Source organism: Gorilla gorilla, chromosome 17 (assembly GCF_029281585.2).
Source record: "Gorilla gorilla gorilla isolate KB3781 chromosome 17, NHGRI_mGorGor1-v2.1_pri, whole genome shotgun sequence".
Taxonomy (NCBI): Eukaryota; Metazoa; Chordata; class Mammalia; order Primates; family Hominidae; genus Gorilla; species Gorilla gorilla.
This window is the reverse complement of record NC_073241.2, coordinates 91,363,804-91,382,519: the sequence shown is the minus strand read 5'-3', so window position 1 is coordinate 91,382,519 and position 18,716 is coordinate 91,363,804. Positions and strand designations below refer to the sequence as shown.

The 18,716-nt window shown below is 41.0% G+C and overlaps 2 protein-coding genes across 15 annotated transcripts in view; one reads left to right on the top strand and one right to left on the bottom strand.

Moving 5' to 3' along the window:
* PIGN (phosphatidylinositol glycan anchor biosynthesis class N) overlaps positions 1 to 18,716 on the top strand; it is a 291,867-nt gene that overhangs the window by 132,728 nt on the left and 140,423 nt on the right. For 11 of the 14 annotated variants that reach the window (XM_055368734.2, XM_019014269.4, XM_055368732.2 and 8 more), the window contains one exon: positions 7,417 to 9,179. The exons of the other annotated variants lie outside the window; for them this stretch is intronic. In XM_055368734.2, the coding sequence (XP_055224709.1) occupies positions 7,417 to 7,540 (124 nt within the window). In that variant the 3' untranslated portion in view covers positions 7,541 to 9,179. Of the gene's footprint in view, positions 1 to 7,416; positions 9,180 to 18,716 lie in introns of those variants that run through there. 14 annotated transcript variants of the gene reach the window in all.
* LOC109023937 (ribosomal protein uL30-like) lies at positions 10,390 to 12,611 on the bottom strand. Its single transcript, XM_031003822.3, has 2 exons — positions 11,847 to 12,611; positions 10,390 to 11,158 (listed from the first exon to the last, which is right to left on the bottom strand). Exon 1 carries the CDS (start codon positions 12,591 to 12,593, stop codon positions 11,853 to 11,855), a length of 741 nt encoding a protein of 246 aa, XP_030859682.2. The 5' UTR covers positions 12,594 to 12,611; the 3' UTR covers positions 10,390 to 11,158; positions 11,847 to 11,852.

Sequence of the window (18,716 nt, the reverse complement as noted above, 5' to 3'; positions counted from 1 at the left end):
ACATCAGCTAGCAAATATAATTTAGAAAACTTAAGAGGACAAGGAAAACTTATTGTCTTTACCCAGATTTTTACTTACTGAGTTCTTTTTCCTTCATGATTTTAGCAGATTCCTTCTTTATTGTTTTATTTCTGTTTAGAAAACTTCCTTCAGAGAAATAAAATACAGACAAGCAAATGCTGAGAGATTTTGTCACCACCAGGCCTGCCCTAAAAGAGCTCCTGAAGGAAGCACTAAATGTGGAAAGGAACAACCGGTACCAGCCACTGCAAAATCATGCCAAATTGTAAAGACCATCAAGGCTAGGAAGAAACTGCATCAACTAATGAGCAAAATAACCAGCTAACATCATAATGACAGGATCAAATTCACACATAACAATATTAACTTTAAAGGTAAATGGACTAAATGCTCCAATTAAAAGACACAGACTGGCAAATTGGATAAAGAGTCAAGACCCATCAGTGTGCTGTATTCAGGAAACCCATCTCACATGCAGAGACACACATAGGCTCAAAATAAAAGGATGGAGGAAGATCTACCAAGCAAATGGAAACCAAAAAAAGGCAGGGGTTGCAATCCTAGTCTCTGATAAAACAGACTTTAAACCAACAAAGATCAAAAGAAACAAAGAAGGCCATTACATAATGGTAAAGGGATGAATTCAACAAGAAGAGCTAAGTATCCTAAATATATATGCACCCAATACAGGAGCACCCAGATTCATAAAGCAAGTCCTGAGTGACCTACAAAGAGACTTAGACTCCCACACAATAATAATGGGAGACTTTAACACCCCACTGTCAACATTAGACAGATCAACAAGACAGAAAGTTAACAAGGATACCCAGGAATTGAACTCAGCTCTGCACCAAGCGGACCTAATAGACATCTACAGAACTCTCCACCTCAAATCAACAGAATATACATTTTTTTCAGCACCACACCACACCTATTCCAAAACTGACCACATAGTTGGAATTAAAGCTCTCCTCAACAAATGTAAAAGAACAGAAATTATAACAAACAGTCTCTCAGACCATAGTGCAATCAAACGAGAACTCAGGATTAAGAAACTCACTCAAAACCACTCAACTACATGGAAACTGAACAACCTGCTCCTGAATGACTACTGGGTACATAACAAAAGGAAGGCAGAAATAAAGATGTTCTTTGAAACCAACGAGAACAAAGACACAACATACCAGAATCTCTGGGACACATTCAAAGCAGTGTGTAGAGGGAAATTTATAGCACTAAATGCCCACAAGAGAAAGCAGGAAAGATCCAGAATTGACACCCTAACATCACAATTGAAAGAACTAGAAAAGAAAGAGCAAACATATTCAAAAGCTAGCAGAAGGCAAGAAATAACTAAAATCAGAGCAGAACTGAAGGAAATAGAGACACAAAAACCCTTCAAAAAATTAATCCAGGAGCTGGTTTTTTGAAAGGATCAACAAAATTGATAGACCGCTAGCAAGACTAATAAAGAAGAAAAGAGAGAAGAATCAAATAGACGCAATAAAAAATGATAAAGGGGATATCACCACTGATCCCACAGAAATACAAACTACCATCAGAGAATACTACAAACACCTCTATGCAAATAAACTAGAAAATCTAGAAGAAATGGATAAATTCCTCGACACATACACCCTCCCAAGACTAAACCAGGAAGAAGTTGAATCTCTGAATAGTCCAATAACAGGCTCTGAAATTGTGGCAATAATCAATAGCTTACCAACCAAAAAGAGTCCAGGACCAGATGGATTCACAGCCGAATTCTACCAGAGGTTTAAGGAAGAACTGGTACCATTCCTTCTGAAACTATTCCAATCAATAGAAAAAGAGGGAATCCTCCCTAACTCATTTTATGAGGCCAGCATCATCCTGATACCAAAGCCTGGCAGAGACACAACCAAAAAAGAGAATTTTAGACCAATACCCTTGATGAACATTGATGCAAAAATCCTCAAAAAAATACTGGAAAACCGAATCCAGCAGCACATCAAAAAGCTTATCCACCATGATCAAGTGGGCTTCATCCCTGGGATGCAAGGGTGGTTCAATATATGCAAATCAATAAATGTAATCCAGCATATAAACATAACCAAAGACAAAAGCCACATGATTATCTCAATAGATGCAGAAAAGGCCTTTGACAAAATTCAACAACCGTTCATGCTAAAAACTGTCAATAAATTAGGTATTGATGGGACATATCTCAAAATAACAAGAGCTATCTATGAAAACCCACAGCCAATATCATACTGAATGGGCAAAAACTGGAAGCATTCCCTTTGAAAACTGGCACAAGACAGGGATGCCCTCTCTCACCACTCCTATTCAACATAGTGTTGGAAGTTCTGGCCAGGGCAATTAGGCAGGAGAAGGAAATAAAGGGTATTCAATTAGGAAAAGAGGAAGTCAAATTGTCCCTGTTTGCAGATGACATGATTGTATATCTAGAAAACCCCATTGTCTCAGCCCAAAATCTCCTTAAGCTGATAAGCAACTTCAGCAAAGTCTCAGGATACAAAATCAATGTACAAAAATCACAAGCATTCTTATACGCCAATAACAGACAAACAGAGAGCCAAATCATGACTGAACTCCCATTCACAATTGCTTCAAAGAGAATAAAATACCTAGGAATCCAACTTACAAGGGACATGAAGGACCTCTTCAAGGAGAACTACAAACCACTGCTCAATGAAATAAAAGAGGATACAAACAAATGGAAGAACATTCCATGCTCATGGGTAGGAAGAATCAATATCATGAAAATGGCCATACTGCCCAAGGTAATTTATAGATTCGATGCCATCCCCATTAAGCTACCAATGACTTTCTTCACAGAATTGGAAAAAACTACTTTAAAGTTCATATGGAACCAAAAAAGAGCCCGCATCACCAAGTCAATCCTAAAGCCAAAAGAACAAAGCTGGAGGCATCACGCTACCTGACTTCAAACTATACTACAAGGCTACAGTAACCAAAACAGCATGGTACTGGTACCAAAACAGAGATATAGATCAATGGAACAGAACAGAGCCCTCAGAAATAACACCACATATCTACAACTATCTGATCTTTGACAAACCTGAGAAAAACAAGCAATGGGGAAAGGATTCCCTATTTAATAAATGGTGCTGGGAAAACTGGCTAGCCATATGTAGAAAGCTGAAACTGGATCCCTTCCTTACACCTTATACAAAAATTAATTCAAGATGGATTAAAGACTTAGATGTTAGACCTAAAACCATAAAAACCCTAGAAGAAAACCTAGGCATTACCATTCAGGACATAGGCATGGAGAAGGACTTCATGTCTAAAACACCAAAAGCAATGGCAACAAAAGCCAAAATTGACAAATGGGATCTAATTAAACTAAAGAGCTTCTGCACAGCAAAAGAAACTACCATCAGAGTGAATAGGCAACCTACAAAATGGGAGAAAATTTTCACAACCTACTCATCTGACAAAGGGCTAATATCCAGAATCTACAATGAACTCAAACAAATTTACAAGAAAAAAACAACCCCATCAAAAAGTGGGTGAAGGACGTGGACAGACACTTCTCAAAAGAAGACATTTATGCAGCCAAAAAACACATGAAAAAATGCTCACCATCACTGGCCATCAGAGAAATGCAAATCAAAACCACAATGAGATACCATCTCACACCAGTTAGAATGGCGATCATTAAAAAGTCAGGAAACAACAGGTGCTGGAGAGGATGTGGAGAAACAGGAACACTTTTACACTGTTGGTGGGACTGTAAACTAGTTCAACCATTGTGGAAGTCAGTGTGGCGATTCCTCAGGGCTCTAGAACTAGAAATACCATTTGACCCAGCCATCCCATTACTGAGTATATACCCAAGGGACTATAAATCATGCTGCTATAAAGACACATGCACACGTATGTTTATTGCGGCACTATTCACAATAGCAAAGACTTGGAACCAACCCAAATGTCCAACAATGATAGACTGGATTAAGAAAATGTGGCACATTTATACCATGGAATACTATGCAGCCATAAAAAGGATGAGTTCATGTCCTTTGTAGGGACATGGATGAAATTGGAAATCATCATTCTCAGTAAACTATCGCAAGAACAAAAAACCAAACACCGCATATTCTCACTCATAGGTGGGAATTGAACAATGAGAACACATGGACACAGGAAGGGGAACATCACACTCTGGGGACTGTTGTGGGGTGGGGGGAGGGGGGAGGGATAGCATTAGGAGATATACCTAATGCTAAATGACGAGTTAATGGGTGCAGCACACCAGCATGGCACATGTATACATATGTAACTAACCTGCACATTGTGCACATGTACCCTAAAACTTAAAAGTATAATAATAATAAAAAAAAAAGAAAAGAAAACTTCCTTCAGACATTCTTTTAGGTTAGGTCTGCAGGCAATAAATTCATTTGTTTTTTTTTTTTCATCTGTGAATTCTGATTTCCCCTTTATTTCCGTGGGATATTTTTATTGGATTCTGGGTTGACAGTTATTTTTCTTTCAACACTTGAAAAATGGTGCACCATTTTCTGCTGGTTTCCGTATTTTCTGATGAGAAATCTGCTATTATTCAAATTGTTTTTCCCGTATAGGTAAGGTGTCATTTCTCACTGCTTTCAAATTCTTTTCTTTGTTTTTAGTTTTTAGTAATTTGATGTGTCTTTGTGTGGATTGCTTTGGGTTTACCTTATTTGAGGTTTGCTTAGCTTCTGTAAGATTTACGTCTTTTGCCAAATTTGGAAACTTTTCAGCCACTATTCCTGTGAGTACTCTTTTAGCCTCTTTTTCTTTTCCATCTAGAACTCCAGTGACACAAATGTTAGATCTTTTGTCACAGTCCACAGGTCCCTGAGACTGTTCATTTTTTTTTAACGTCTATTCTTGTTTTTCAGGCTGGGTAAATTCTGTTGTTTTATCCTCAGGTTCACGGATCCTTTCCTGTGCCCCCTCAGTTCTGCTATTGAGCACTTCCATGGAAATTTTTATTTTGGTTATTGCATTTTTTAGTTCTAGACTTTTTTATTTGCTTCTTATTTACATCTTCTTTGCTGAGAATTCCTATTTCTTAGCCCAGATTTCCTGTTTTTTTGTGTGTGTGTTTCTAGTATGTACATAATTGCTCATTAAAGTATTTTTATAATGACCACTTTAAAATTTTTGCCAGATAATTCTAACAGCTCTGTTATTTAGGTTTTGATATCAGTTAATTGTCTTTTTTCATTCTGCTTGAGATCTTCCTGGTTCTTGATGTGGTGAGTGATTTTCTGTTGAAGCCTAGACATTTTGGGTATTCAGTTATGAGATTCTCAGTCTTTTTTTTTTTTTTTTTTTTGAGGCGGAGTCTCGCTCTGTCGCCCAGGCTGGAGTGCAGTGGCGCGATCTCGGCTCACTGCAAGCTCCACCTCCTGGGTTCACGCCATTCTCCTGCCTCAGCCTCCCGAGTAGCTGGGACTACAGGCGCCCGCCACCACGCCCGGCTAATTTTTAGTATTTTTAGTAGAGACGGGGTTTCACCGTGTTAGCCAGGATGGTCTCGATCTCCTGACCTTGTGATCCACCCGCCTCGGCCTCCCAAAGTGCTGGGATTACAGGCGTGAGCCACCGCGCCCGGCCTCTCAGTCTTATTTAAACCTGTTTTAACTGGCTTCTGACATTCCTATGGCAGGGGAAGAGGGGACACTACCTCATTTCTGCCTGATGAGGTTAGAAATCCAGGTTCCCCTTGCAGCCTCCATTGGCACCCGAGAGGGAGCTCCTTACTGCTGCCTGCCAGGGACCAGCGTTACGGCACCCTGTGAGGCCTCCACTACTGCCTTCATGACTGGGAAAGATAGAGGTCCTCTTTGCCTCCCATGCAACCTCCACTAATAACATGGTCAGGAAAGGAATGGCCTTTCTACCTGTGAGTGGAGGTGGAATTCCTGGCTCTCCACTAGGCCTCCTCTGACATGACCCCATTGAAGAGGGGGAGGGACCTCATTACTGCTTCACGGAGGTGGAAGTCTAGGTTCCCCACGTGATGTCCACTGACATCCTCCAGGTATGGACAGAAGTACCAGCTTCCCTCCTCAGCCTTCCCTGACACCATGACAGTGGAGGGGAGGGCATAGGCAGGGAGTTAGAGTGTCCCATTATAGCCTGGTGAGGATGGAAGTCTGGGCTCCGCACTCAGCCTATGCTGGAATAGGTAGGGGTGGAGCCACATTTTTTCTGTGGTGTTTGGCTGAAGTAGATCAGTTAATATCTAAACATTTTCTGTCTTTCTGGCTGCCCCTTTCCTTGTCTGTCCCTTAGCTGTGAGCATAGGCTCTTGTGGTGGTGGTATTATTGTTTTTTGGGGATTTCTTTTTGGTCTGTGCCCAGTGGCATTTCCAGGTTGCTGCTGGCTTCCTGCAAAAGAAAATTCAGGAAATTCTTTGGGTCCCAAGATCACTGACCAGTTTGCCCTCTTTCCACCACCTGGAGTCATCTTATGTTTGTTTATAGTGTCCAACATTTTTAGTTGTATAGTCAGCCCTCTGTATCCTTGGGTTCCACATCATGGATTCAGCCAGCTATAGGTTGAAAATATTTTTTTAATTGCATCTGTACTGAACATGTACAGACTTTCTATTCTTTCTATTATTCCCTCAACAATATAGTGTAACAATTATTTACATGGCATTTACATTTTATTAGGTATTGTAAGTAATCTAGAGATGATCTAAAGAAGCAGTCCCCAACCTTTTTGGCATAAGGGAGTAGTTTCATGGAAGACAATTTTTCTGCACGCCGCTGTGTATGTGGGGGTGAGGGATGGTTTCGGGATGAAACTGTTCCACCTCAGATCATCAGGCATTCGTTAGATTCTCATAAGAAGTGCACAACCTAGATCCCTTGCAAGCACAGTTCACAACAGGGTTCGTGCTCCTCTGAGAATCTAATGCCGCCTCTGATCTGACAGGAGGCGGAGCTCGGGCAGTAATGGTCACTGGTCCACCACTCACCTCCTGCTTTGCAGCCAGTTCCTAACAGGCCACAGACTGGTACCAGTCCACTGCCTGAGGTTTGGGGACCCCGGTCTAAAGTATACAGGAGGATATACATAGCTTATATGCAAATACAGCACCATTTTATATCAGGAACTTGAGCATTCAAAGATTTGGGTATTCGTGGAAGGTCCTGGAACCAGTCCACGGACAGCTGTATTTGAAGGTCCTGGAACCAGATACCAACAGACAGCTGTACTTATCAGGAGGAGAAGGGTAAAGAACACCCACTCCAGCTCCTGAAAGTGGAGATTTTCATCTGTCCATTTAAAACCATTCAGAGGAATCTCATGATTTTCCTCACCTGTGTTCTCTCTGCCTGTAACATCTTTTTCTCCTTTTGCAGCATCAGCCACTATGTGATTGTCATGTCCATGACCATCTTTTTGGTGTTCCTCAATGGCCTGGTCCAGCTGCTCACAACGAAGAAACTCAGACTATGTGGCAAACCCAAAAGTCACTTCATGTGAGGTTGCTGAAACACCATTCAGCATCTGGATCCTGATTCTCCTTTTAAACTAAAATCTCATCAAGGATTCAATAAGAAGATGGATATGGATATATAGTATATTCTACTCCTGTAAGGAAAATGGTATTTGGAATTCCGAATTGATAGGTTATCTGGAACAAAGGAGCTTCTTTTCTTTTTTTTCTAGGTTTTGCAGGCATGAAATAGTGATTATATCTGTGGAAAAGCATAGGAAGGCATTCTCCTTTTTCATTTTTTTCCTTTGGCTGGCAGCTCTTCCCAATGATGTTGAGAGCACCTGCAGCAATCTGGTCCCCAATCGCACAACTTCCCACATACCCAGAGGAGAGCATATGTCTGTGGGGGCAGTGCTGATGGCATCCAGAGTCATTGCTGTGGCTGAGCTGGAAGGAAATCACCAGGTGCCACTGTCAATATTTATCAGCTTTCAGCACTGGTTTTGTTAGACAGTCAGGGTGTATTATTTCAAAAGCTTCAATAAAAAAAGTGTTTGCAGGTATTTGTCATATTTCTTTAGTATGCAATAATGCTATCTTATCCTTTTTAGTGCCTATTTCTCAGGTTTTCTCTGTCAACCAGCTAGATGCATGTGATGCATGTCTATCCTTCACTTTTTTTTTTCATTTCTGGATTTTCATGGGATTTCTGACAATACAAAAGTAGAAAGTGCTTGGTATTTCTGTCTTATATATAGGAAAACATTTAAAATAAATAGTTTTTAATTGTAGGCTCAACATCTGTTACCCCATAGCTTTTTCATATATTGTTTCTTTCCCTTTGAATTTCTTTTTACTGTCATCTATTATTTTAACAGGAGTTTAAAAATCAATGGTTAAACTTTCTGACAATATCATAAGAATTCATATTAAAGGTGTTATTCTTTCTGGTTGTGAGATTCTAGCACAAAGGCCTAAAATCATCAAATTAGATTTCCATTTGTAAACAAATTCTAATGGGCAAAATATCTTGAGAGCAGTTTTTATATGGATTGTCCATAAAATGACCTTTACATATCCCTGCAGAGTTGGCCTTTTGCCCGTGGTGTGCTAGTAGCTTTGGCTGATGCTAAGCTTTCCTGGTATGCGCCCTATTTTTAAGAAGTAATTGCTTTTGAATTAAGTTATAGCATTACTAATTCATGTTAATGACTAGGAAACCCTCTGTAATTTACAAGATTTTTCAAATTGGTGGGGAGTGAATAAATACAATTTAAAAGAGTCAGAAATCAGTTTGGCAAAGTGCACTTTCTTAATTTCTATTTATGATGAAGTATAGTTATAATTTATTTGTAATACTACTTTATGGTATACCAGTGAAAGAACTGTAGTATAAAAAAGAGGTATTAATGTTTTATGAAATCTCATGCATCAGTTCATAGCATAAAATCTAGCTGGACAACTAAGAAGCTATGGTAGCAAACAGTGATGTTGATGGAATGAGAATCATGAACTTTCATATTACCTCAAAGGAATTTTTTATCAGTTTTTTTTCACACATCAGAGAAAACTGACTGTATAAACACTTATCACTGACCTCTTTCTATGTGTAGTTTTGCCTTTTATCTTTTCCCAAATTTTTATAAAGAGAAATTAATAAATATTTTATTACAACATTGTAAAGGGTGCTCAGTTTTTTTATCTTTCTTTATTTTGCTCTTTGAGGCATATCTTTTTCTTAATTTTGTCCTTTCAGGTCAGTGTGAGTCTGTAGAATAGGTTGAACTTCCTTCTGACAGTATCATAGAGTTTGTGGAGTTTGTGTTGTGTGCCTGCAGCCACAGGCTCACCTTGCTGCACCGTAACTGGCCCCTACAGACTCACATGGGAACAAGCCTTTTCTGTTGCAGTTTCCCAGATATCTTTAAATGTTTTGAAATGTATATTTTTATGTAGAAGAACAGAAGAAAGAAACAAGAGTTAGGGAAAAAGTATTTCTATTTAAGGTATTTATTTTTTCATTCTACCTATGCCATAGATTTCTGAATCAAGACTTAGGACATTTGCTGATTAACAATGTTTAGGAATTGTTATAAGAATTAAAATAGGCAGAACAAGTTGTGAAAATATTGAACCAAAAAAAGGCTATGCTATCATCTTAGAGGGCCCATGAATAAACCTTAGAGGGAATCCTAAGGCTTTAGGAAACCGCTGCAGCTTGTCTGTCATTTTCCAATATGTTAATTATTATACTTAGTGTACAGTATTTAGAATACAAAATGCTTTTTTATTTTTTAGGAAAATAATGTTATAAATGGTTGTATATTTTCATAGTAATGTCTTTATAATTATTTATTAATGATAGAGCTGAATTAGAAAAGCTCTTCATCCATTATAATATGGTTTCTCATGAAAAACTTATTACAAATTTCAGCCAACTCAGATATTAAGAACATCAGTGTCAATCCTCCTCCCCTCCTGCGACCTTTTTACACTTGTTTTGGTGGACTAGGGGCTCCTTTTCTCCTCCTTTTTGACATATAACTGTGCCATTAAAAACATGATTTCTGATGAAGCTGGCCTAGAGGGAATGAAGGAGATTGCGTGGGTATGGTGTCTAGGACAGGCGTAGCTGTTGCAGGGCCACCCTGTCCTTGGGAGAACCTGGTGAGCTCCCATATTCACACTAGATGCCATCATGTCAGGGGGCTGAAGAGAATGGAGCTAAATCAACTCTGTCATTTGGAGAAGACCCCCTTCAGACCAGTTCTGAGAACTCCTTCTTTTAAGAGACCAGAGATAACTTGATCGTTTCTCACCTTTTCGTAGTTGTTCTTTTTTATGTTGACATTCCCCTTACTGTTTTTATTTTTTATTTTTTATTTTTTTCACAGCAGAGACAAGTGAACATTTATTTTTATGCCTTTCTTCCTATGTGTATTTCAAGTCTTTTTCAAAACAAGGCCCCAGGACTCTCCAGATTCAATTATGTCCTTGGGCTTGGTTGACTGCTGCAGGAGTCTCAGGGAGCCTTCTACAAATGCTAGAGTGACTCATTTACCAACATTAAACCCTAGGATACATTCAACAAAGCAGGACTCCTTCCTCCATGGAATGTGCCGATTTCAGATGACGCAGCACCCAATGTAGAAAACGCTGGAATTTTTCCTTGGAACTAGACTGTGATGAGAGGTGCTTGACATGAACATAAGCTACTGTCTTTTCTTTTTTTTGACACAGAGTTTCGCTTGTTGCCCAGGCTGGAGTGCAATGGCGTGATCTCAGCTCACTGCAACTTCCACCTCCCAGGTTCAAGCGATTCTCCTGCCTCAGCCTCCTGAGTAGCTGGGATTACAGGCACGTGCCACCATGCCCGGCTAATTTTTGTATTTTTAGAAGAGACGGCATTTCTCCATGTTGGTCAGGCTGGTCTCGAACTCCCAACCTCAGGTGATCTGCCCGCCTCAGCCTCCCAAAGTGTTGGGATTACAGGCATGAGCCACCACGACCGACCAGCTACTGTCTTTTCTTTGACCCTTCCTTTCCAGTTTTTGAAGATAAAGCAGGAAATAATCTTCTCTGAAGATACTTGATAAAAATTCCCAAAACAACAAAACACATGCTTCCACTTCACTGATAAAAAATTTGCCGCAGTTTGGCACCTAAGAGTATGACAACAGCAATAAAAAGTAATTTCAAAGAGTTAAGATTTCTTCAGCAAAATAGATGATTCACATCTTCAAGTCCTTTTTGAAATCAGTTATTAATATTATTCTTTCCCCATTTCCATCTGAATGACTGCAGCAATAGTTTTTTTTTTTTTTTTTTCGAGATGGAGTCTCGCTCTGTCGCCCAGCTGGAGTGCACTGGCGCAATCTTGGCTCACTGCAATCTCTGCCTCCGGGGTTCAAGCGATTTTCCTGCCTTAGCCTCTCGAGTAGCTGGGACTACAGGCACGCGCCACCACACCCAGCTCATTTTTGTATTTTTAGTAGAGACAGGGTTTCACCATGTTGGCCAGGATGGTCTCAATCTCCTGATCTCATGGTCTGCCCGCCTTGGCCTCCCAAAGTGCTCGGATTACAGGCGTGAGCCACCACGCCCGGCCAGCAATACAGTTTTTAGTTACTCGACATCTTTAAGCCTATAACTCTTAGGCTATGCATAGCCCCATGTCCTAATCAGGCATTCACTGATCCCAGCAGGTCTCCATCTATTTGTACCAGCCTCCTCTTTCCTCCCAATCTCAAGGTTACTCTTAAATACTAGTAAATGCAAAAAGAACTTGTAAAGTGGCAAGGCATGGCCTATCAAAAGTCAACCCAAGGGCAGTTTTCAGCCCTGCCTCACCTGGGTCTAGTTCAGCTGACGGATGAGCTGATTGATGCGTTCACCCCGATAGCCAGGTGTGCCCATCTCCTTGAGGAAGCCCACTCTATTTTTGGTAGCATGATGGGCCACTGAGAGGTGGAAAGGGCGCAAGAACCATGAGATCTCCTGGAAATGCTTCCCTGGGAAGGCAATTTCATGAATGAGGTCTTCCAAGCAAATGACGCCAAACTTCCCCAGGTGCTCCTCAATCACTGTGTTGTCTGTCAGAGGAATGGTCTTATTCTTGACCTTGGCTTGTCCACGTTTCAAAATGAGTTCTCGGACAGACTTCAGATTTGGAAATCCCCAGGTCACATAAGGTTCCACTATACGCAGCATTTTTAGATTCTGGGGGGTGACTTTTACAAAGACACCACTAAAAATTTTCTTTAGGCGAAGTCTTGCAATGGTTCTCTGCACCAGTAAGCTCACGCCATCAATCCTTTCGATGCGTACAACAAAGGCCAAGGAATGTTTATCTGGCAATTCCAAGGCATGAGGTTTCACTTCTAGTCGTCTGAGACGCACCTTGTCACGTTTCTGCCGCCAGGAATCATGTAGGAATGATTCCAGCCGCTTAAACCTGAGCCCTTTTCCTTTCTTCTGCTCCTTCTTTGCCAAAAGTGCCTGCTTTGCCTGGGTGGCTTTGAGGGCTTGATAAGCCTTCCTCTTTTTCAGGAGATTTTCTGGAACCAAAGGGATTTTTCTTTGCTCTTGCTCCGCCATCTTTCTAGTGGTGCAGCTACTCCCCTTACTGTTTTTAAAATGCTTCAAAGCATTAATGATTGTTATGCTGTGTGCTTTCAGTACTATGGCAATATCTTTGTAGCATTTTCCCATTTCTGTATCAGCATGGTTTTTTGTTTTGTTTTTTCGTTTTTGTTTTGAGACAGGGTCTCACTCTTGCTCAGGCTAGAATGCGGTGGCACCATCTCAGCTCACTGCAACCTCTGCCTCCTGGGCTCAAGTGATCCTCCCACCTCAGCCTCCTGAGTAGCTGAGACTACAGGCACATGCCCCCACACCTAGCTAATTTTAAAATATTTTTTGATGGAGACAGGGTTTCACTATGTTTTCCAGGCAGCAGCATTTTTTTTTTGACTGGGATTTCTTTATGATGCTTTGTTATTTAAAAAAAAATGAGAAGGAAACATTAATAATCAAAATTACCTTTAATTGGCCTCACAGGGTTAAAATCTAGAATTATTATTACTCTTGGGTAAACTCATGAAAAGTACTTAATATTCATTCTATAAAGAAACAAAAAGAACCTTTGAGATGTGTCTCTTATTCATTTCCTTGGGTACACTTAAAATGGGTTACAGTTACTGCTCAACTTTCTACCTTCAGAATTGCAGCATTTATTTGCCACACAGCAGCATTTATCAGAGATTGTCCCTTAGAACATTGGTTCCTTGTAATACAAATAAATGTCATAATAAAAAGTTTCTTTTTTCTTTCTTTTTTTCTTTTCGAGACAGACTCTGGCTCTGTCGCCAAGGCTGGAACGCAATGGCGCAATGTCAGCTCACTGTAAGCTCCGCCTCCCTGGTTCAAGCGATTCTTCTGCCTCAGCCTCCTGAGTAGCTGGGATTACAGGTGCCCACCACCACGTCTGGCTAATTTTCATATTTTTAGTACTGACAAGGTTTCACCATGTTTGTCAGGCTCATCTTGAACTCCTGACCTCAAGCAGTTCACCCGCCTCGGCCTCCCAAAGTGCTGGGATTACAGGCGTGAGCCACCTCACCCAGCTGAAAAGAGTTTCTTAATTAAATATATTTGAGAAACATCTAGTCAAACCACCTTAAATAGGTATATTTACATTAGTTCTAAGGGAATTTAACTTGTGATGTACGTTGTGAAGGGAGGAAGATAGCATTATGCCAAAAGTTTCCACTTGCTTGACAGCAGACCCTATCTTAGAGTTTTCTTCCTGATTGGTAAACATAAGAAATGTTTCCAAAGCTGGGCTTGGTGGCTCACCCCTGTAATTCCAGCACTTTGGGAGGCCGAGGTGGGTGGATCACTTGAGGTCAGGAGTTCGAGACCAGTCTGGCCAAGATGGCAAAACCCCATCTCTACTAAACACACACACACACACACACACACACACACACACACACACACACACACACATACACACACACACACACACACACACACACACACACACACACACACACACACACCCCGGCGGGGTGGCAGGCTCCTGTAATCCTTGCTACTCAGGAGCCTGAGGCATGAGAATTGCTTGAACCTGGGAGGTGGAATTTGCAATGAGCCGAGATCGTGCCACTGCCTGGGCGACAAAGTGAGACTCTGCCTCAAAAAGAAATGTCTCCATATAATTTTGCACTAAAACCTTAATTTGTCATAGTTTTGAAAATAGGGTGTTGTATGTTGATTGAATTTTTTTCCCTGAGAACTGGAATGCCATTTTTACTTTAACCCTTAATGTGGGAAAACTTTACAATTTCCTGCAATTTTTCCTGCCTCTGTATATATTACATCTGTCATCATTTAGTCTTTCATGTGGGAAAGGCCAGTGGTACCAGATTGCATTCGGTTCATCACGGCTCATTGTCTAGCCCTGTTGGAGTTTAGACTAAGCCTTCATACCTTATGTTTTATATCTTTTACCTGAAAAATAAATTTGCACCAAATTTCAACTTGTTTTCTTATGATTTGACAGTGTAGAAGGTGATTAGTAGTTAAATTTTTATAATGCTTTGTTATTTTAAAAAACTATGAAAAGAAAACATCAGTTATCAAAATTTCCTTTAATTGGCCTCAAAGGGCTAAAATCTAAAATTATTATTACTCTTGGGTAAACTCATGAAAAGATAAATTCTTTTTACAGAAGAATTTAATTAGCTTGACTGGTATCAAATACCAATTGCATCAAACATCAGTGATTCCATGAATTTTTTAAAGTTGTTTTTACTTTAAGCAGATAATGTTCAGTGAATTTGACTAATGTGATTAACGAAGGGACCAACACAGGTAATTGTCAATCTTACAGACATAAACTTTTACCTCCAATATCCCTGTATTACTTGAACTTCTAGAAATTGTCTGTCAACATTTTAAAAGCTCCTCTCCTTGCTGATGAGAAGTAATATTCTTAAAGTTAGAAACCATACAGTTAAATCCTGATTTGCCTGATACATGTTTGCCTGTCATGTCCTATCTTTCATGTTATTGTGATTGGTTTTATTTTATTAAAAACTGCTCATAGCATAGCCAGGTGATCTATGTGAATATCAACAGTGATAAGCTGACAGTATGTACCCTGGACACATGATGAGAATGGCACTTTAGCTACACGGACTTCCTCCCCAGTGCTCATAAACCCAGTCTAATCGTGAGAAAAACAGACAAATCTCAATATAGGAACATTTGGCAAAGTACCCAGTGAGTACTTTTCAAAACTACCAAGGTCATCAAAAACTACCAAGGTCATCAAAAACAAGAAAAGGCTGAGAAACTGTCAAAGCCAGGAGAAGCCTGTAGAGACATGACCACTGCATGGGGTGCGGCACCCTGGATGGGCCCTAAACATGACGTGCGTCACCCTGGATGGGGCCCTAAACATGGGGTGCGGCACCCTGGATGGGGCCCTAAACATGGGGTGCGGCACCCTGGATGGGGCCCTAAACATGGGGTGCGGCACCCTGGATGGGGCCCTAAACATGGGGTGCGGCACCCTGGATGGGGCCCTAAACATGGGGTGCGGCACCCTGGATGGGCCCTAAACATGGGGTGCGGCACCCTGGATGGGCCCTAAACATGGGGTGCGGCACCCTGGATGGGCCCTAAACATGGGGTGCGGCACCCTGGATGGGGCCCTAAACATGGGGTGCGGCACCCTGGATGGGGCCCTAAACATGGGGTGCGGCACCCTGGATGGGGCCCTAAACATGGGGTGCGGCACCCTGGATGGGCCCTAAACATGGGGTGCGGCACCCTGGATGAGGCCCTGAAACAGAAAAGGACATCAGGTAAAAACTAAGGAAATCTGAATAAAGTATGGAATGTAGTTAATAAAATGTCAATATTGGTTCATTAAATGTGAAAACTGTGCCTTAGTAGTTATTAGTAATTAGTAATCATTAGGTATTAATAATAAGAGAAACTGGGTGAGGGAGTGTGTGGGAACCCTCTGTATTAATTTTGCAAATTTTCTATAAAACTATTGTAAAATAACAAGATTATTTAAAATTGTAATTTTATATTTTTAAAATTTTTACTCTATACACATAATTTTACATAAATGCATTAGAAGTATAATAACAGAGAAGCAGAGGATTGAAGGGGTGGTTCACTGGTTTTTTTCTGTTTTCGTTATTTCTCCCTAGTTTTCTCTCTGCTCTTTCACTCCTGTAACTCCTCTCTGAGCCATGTTAGAGCCCAATGTGTATAACATTTTTCTTCCTGAATTACTTTCAATCAATTATTGTAGCTATTATTATTATTATTTTGAGACAGGGTCTCACTGTGTCGTGCAGGCTGTAGTGCAGTGGTACAATGATGGCTCACTGCTTCCTTGACTTCCTGGGTTCAAACAGCCCTCTTACCTCAGCCTCCTGAATAGCTGGAACCACGGGCTAATTTTTAAATATTTTGTTTTTGTAGAGACAGGGTCCTGCCATGCTGCCCAGGATGGTCTTGAATTCCTGGGCTCATGCAATCTGCCCCTTGGTCTCCCAAAGTATTGGGATCAGAGGCACGAGCCACTGTGCCCAGCCAATTATTATGTTCAACATAAATCTCACATGAGTGTGTAGTGGTCAGCTGTGCCTTTGCTCAGCATTTCCTCTCGAGATAACTGTGCCTGCATTGCTAACCTTCTGTTTCTGGCAGGAGCCAAAAATTTTTTATGACCCTTCTCACCACATTTGACTAGTTCAGCGGTGCACATCCAACCCACACAAGACCAGTCTAAGTTCTTTGCAAGATTTTCAAGCTGGAACTGAGAGAAAGTTTCTAAGATGCGAAGTTTCAGAGCTGTTTTTGGCCAAGTTCAATTAAGTGAAATATTCTAGTAACCTCCCAATAAGTAATCTTTTCAAAAAAAAAAACAAAACACGGAGGGGGATTGAATTCACTGATCTCTCTAAGAACACGGTGGATTACGAGAAATCCGAAGCTCCACTTAAAATGTTTATTTTTGTTCCTGGTTTTTATCTTCTGCTAAGTTGGAATTTAGGGGGCACAGTAGTTCCATGAAAACTGATTCAGACTTTATCCCTCCGATTCACAGTGCTGCTTTCATGCCTAATATTACAAAATGTTCAAGTGCCCTGTTTTGGTATTATGTAGTAAAAACAGGAATTAAAAATCTGAGCTTTGCATAGCCTCAATCTCCAGGAAATGCAAAGAACTCTTACATGTTCATTCCTCCAAAACAAAATACAAATTTTCTCATAGGTGCTACTGGAGAAACAATAGCACAAATAATCCCTATGGAGAGCCTGCCATATGCCAAGCCCTGTGCCAGGGGCTTTACACTCATGATCTCAGATAATTGAGTTATTGCAACCACTAGTGCCAGGCCAGACCTCAGCGAGCCTGGTCTGGGTTCCAGGCTGTCAAGAAGGATGTCTTAGGCTCTATTCAAGTTTGGTTTTTCTTCAGCAAAAGCAACAAACCACTGGAAAGATAGTAACGAGAGAAAAATATATAGGTGGTTTTGCCCTCCCCTCAAAGGTCTCTCCAGCTCACCGTGCCTCCACCAAAGATTAGGGCTCTTAGAAGCCCAAGGAGAACGATATGCCCAGTAGAGCAGAGGAACACAGAGCATGGACCCGCTGCCCTCAGTGCTCACAGCCATGGCAGCATTCCCAAACAACTTACATCACCGTAAGAGGCAGTGGTTGTGCTGCTCAGGAGGGCCAGCTTCACTAGGCCTTTACGTCCCTGCTTTGTCTGCACGATGGGGCCCTGGGCTGTTCCACCCATGCCCACTGAGGGGCTTTCATGTGGACAGGCCCGGCCATGGCCCATACAACACCAACCAAGGTAGATATCAGCCTTATTTTCCAGATAAGAAAACTGAAGTTCCAAGAGACTAAATGAATGTTCCAGAGTCCTCCCTTTGGCAAATTGATTTGCGAGTCAGCTCAGAGCTAATTTCAGTCTAAGTCTAAAGCGAAAACTTTTAATCACCAGACTCCCTTAGGGGTATACAACTGCTTCCTTGGGGATGCCAGAAAAATAGTCCACACAGACGATAACACTTGGAAACAAAATACATTTATCCTTTGCTTAGGTCACATGAGTGGAATTACATAGATGATGACAGCAGTAGCCTTAATGTTCAGGTCAGTGGCATGAGTTAAAGTAAGACATTGCATTAATCAGCAGATAATTCAATATCTTCTCCTAGTCAAGCAGAGTGGGGATACAAAGTATAAGACATCAGCCCTGCCCTTGAAGAGCTTGTGTTGTAATTGAGGAGGTAATAATAATGAAACTGGCAGATCATATTTACTGAGTGCTTCCTCTGCACCAGCTGGTTGACCTCAAATCCCTCACGTGTCCCAGGTCAAGGAAGACCAGCAATGAAAGACATGGGCAGTTGAATGCTGAGTGGCCAGACATGATGACAGGTTAACATACCAGTTAGCATCTGCTAAGATAAGGATTCTTTCAGGGCCTATGGCAGTAATATGCTCCTCCTGAAATGCAATGTCCTAACTAGCAGTTGACAAAAAAGAAGGGCATAATATGGCCATTGAGAACCAGTAGAATGAAACCAGCCCTGTGGACAGCTTTGTAGCCCCTAGTTTAGGATCTCTCCATAGTTTCCTTGCTCCATAAACAATTTGTTATGTAAGAAATTCA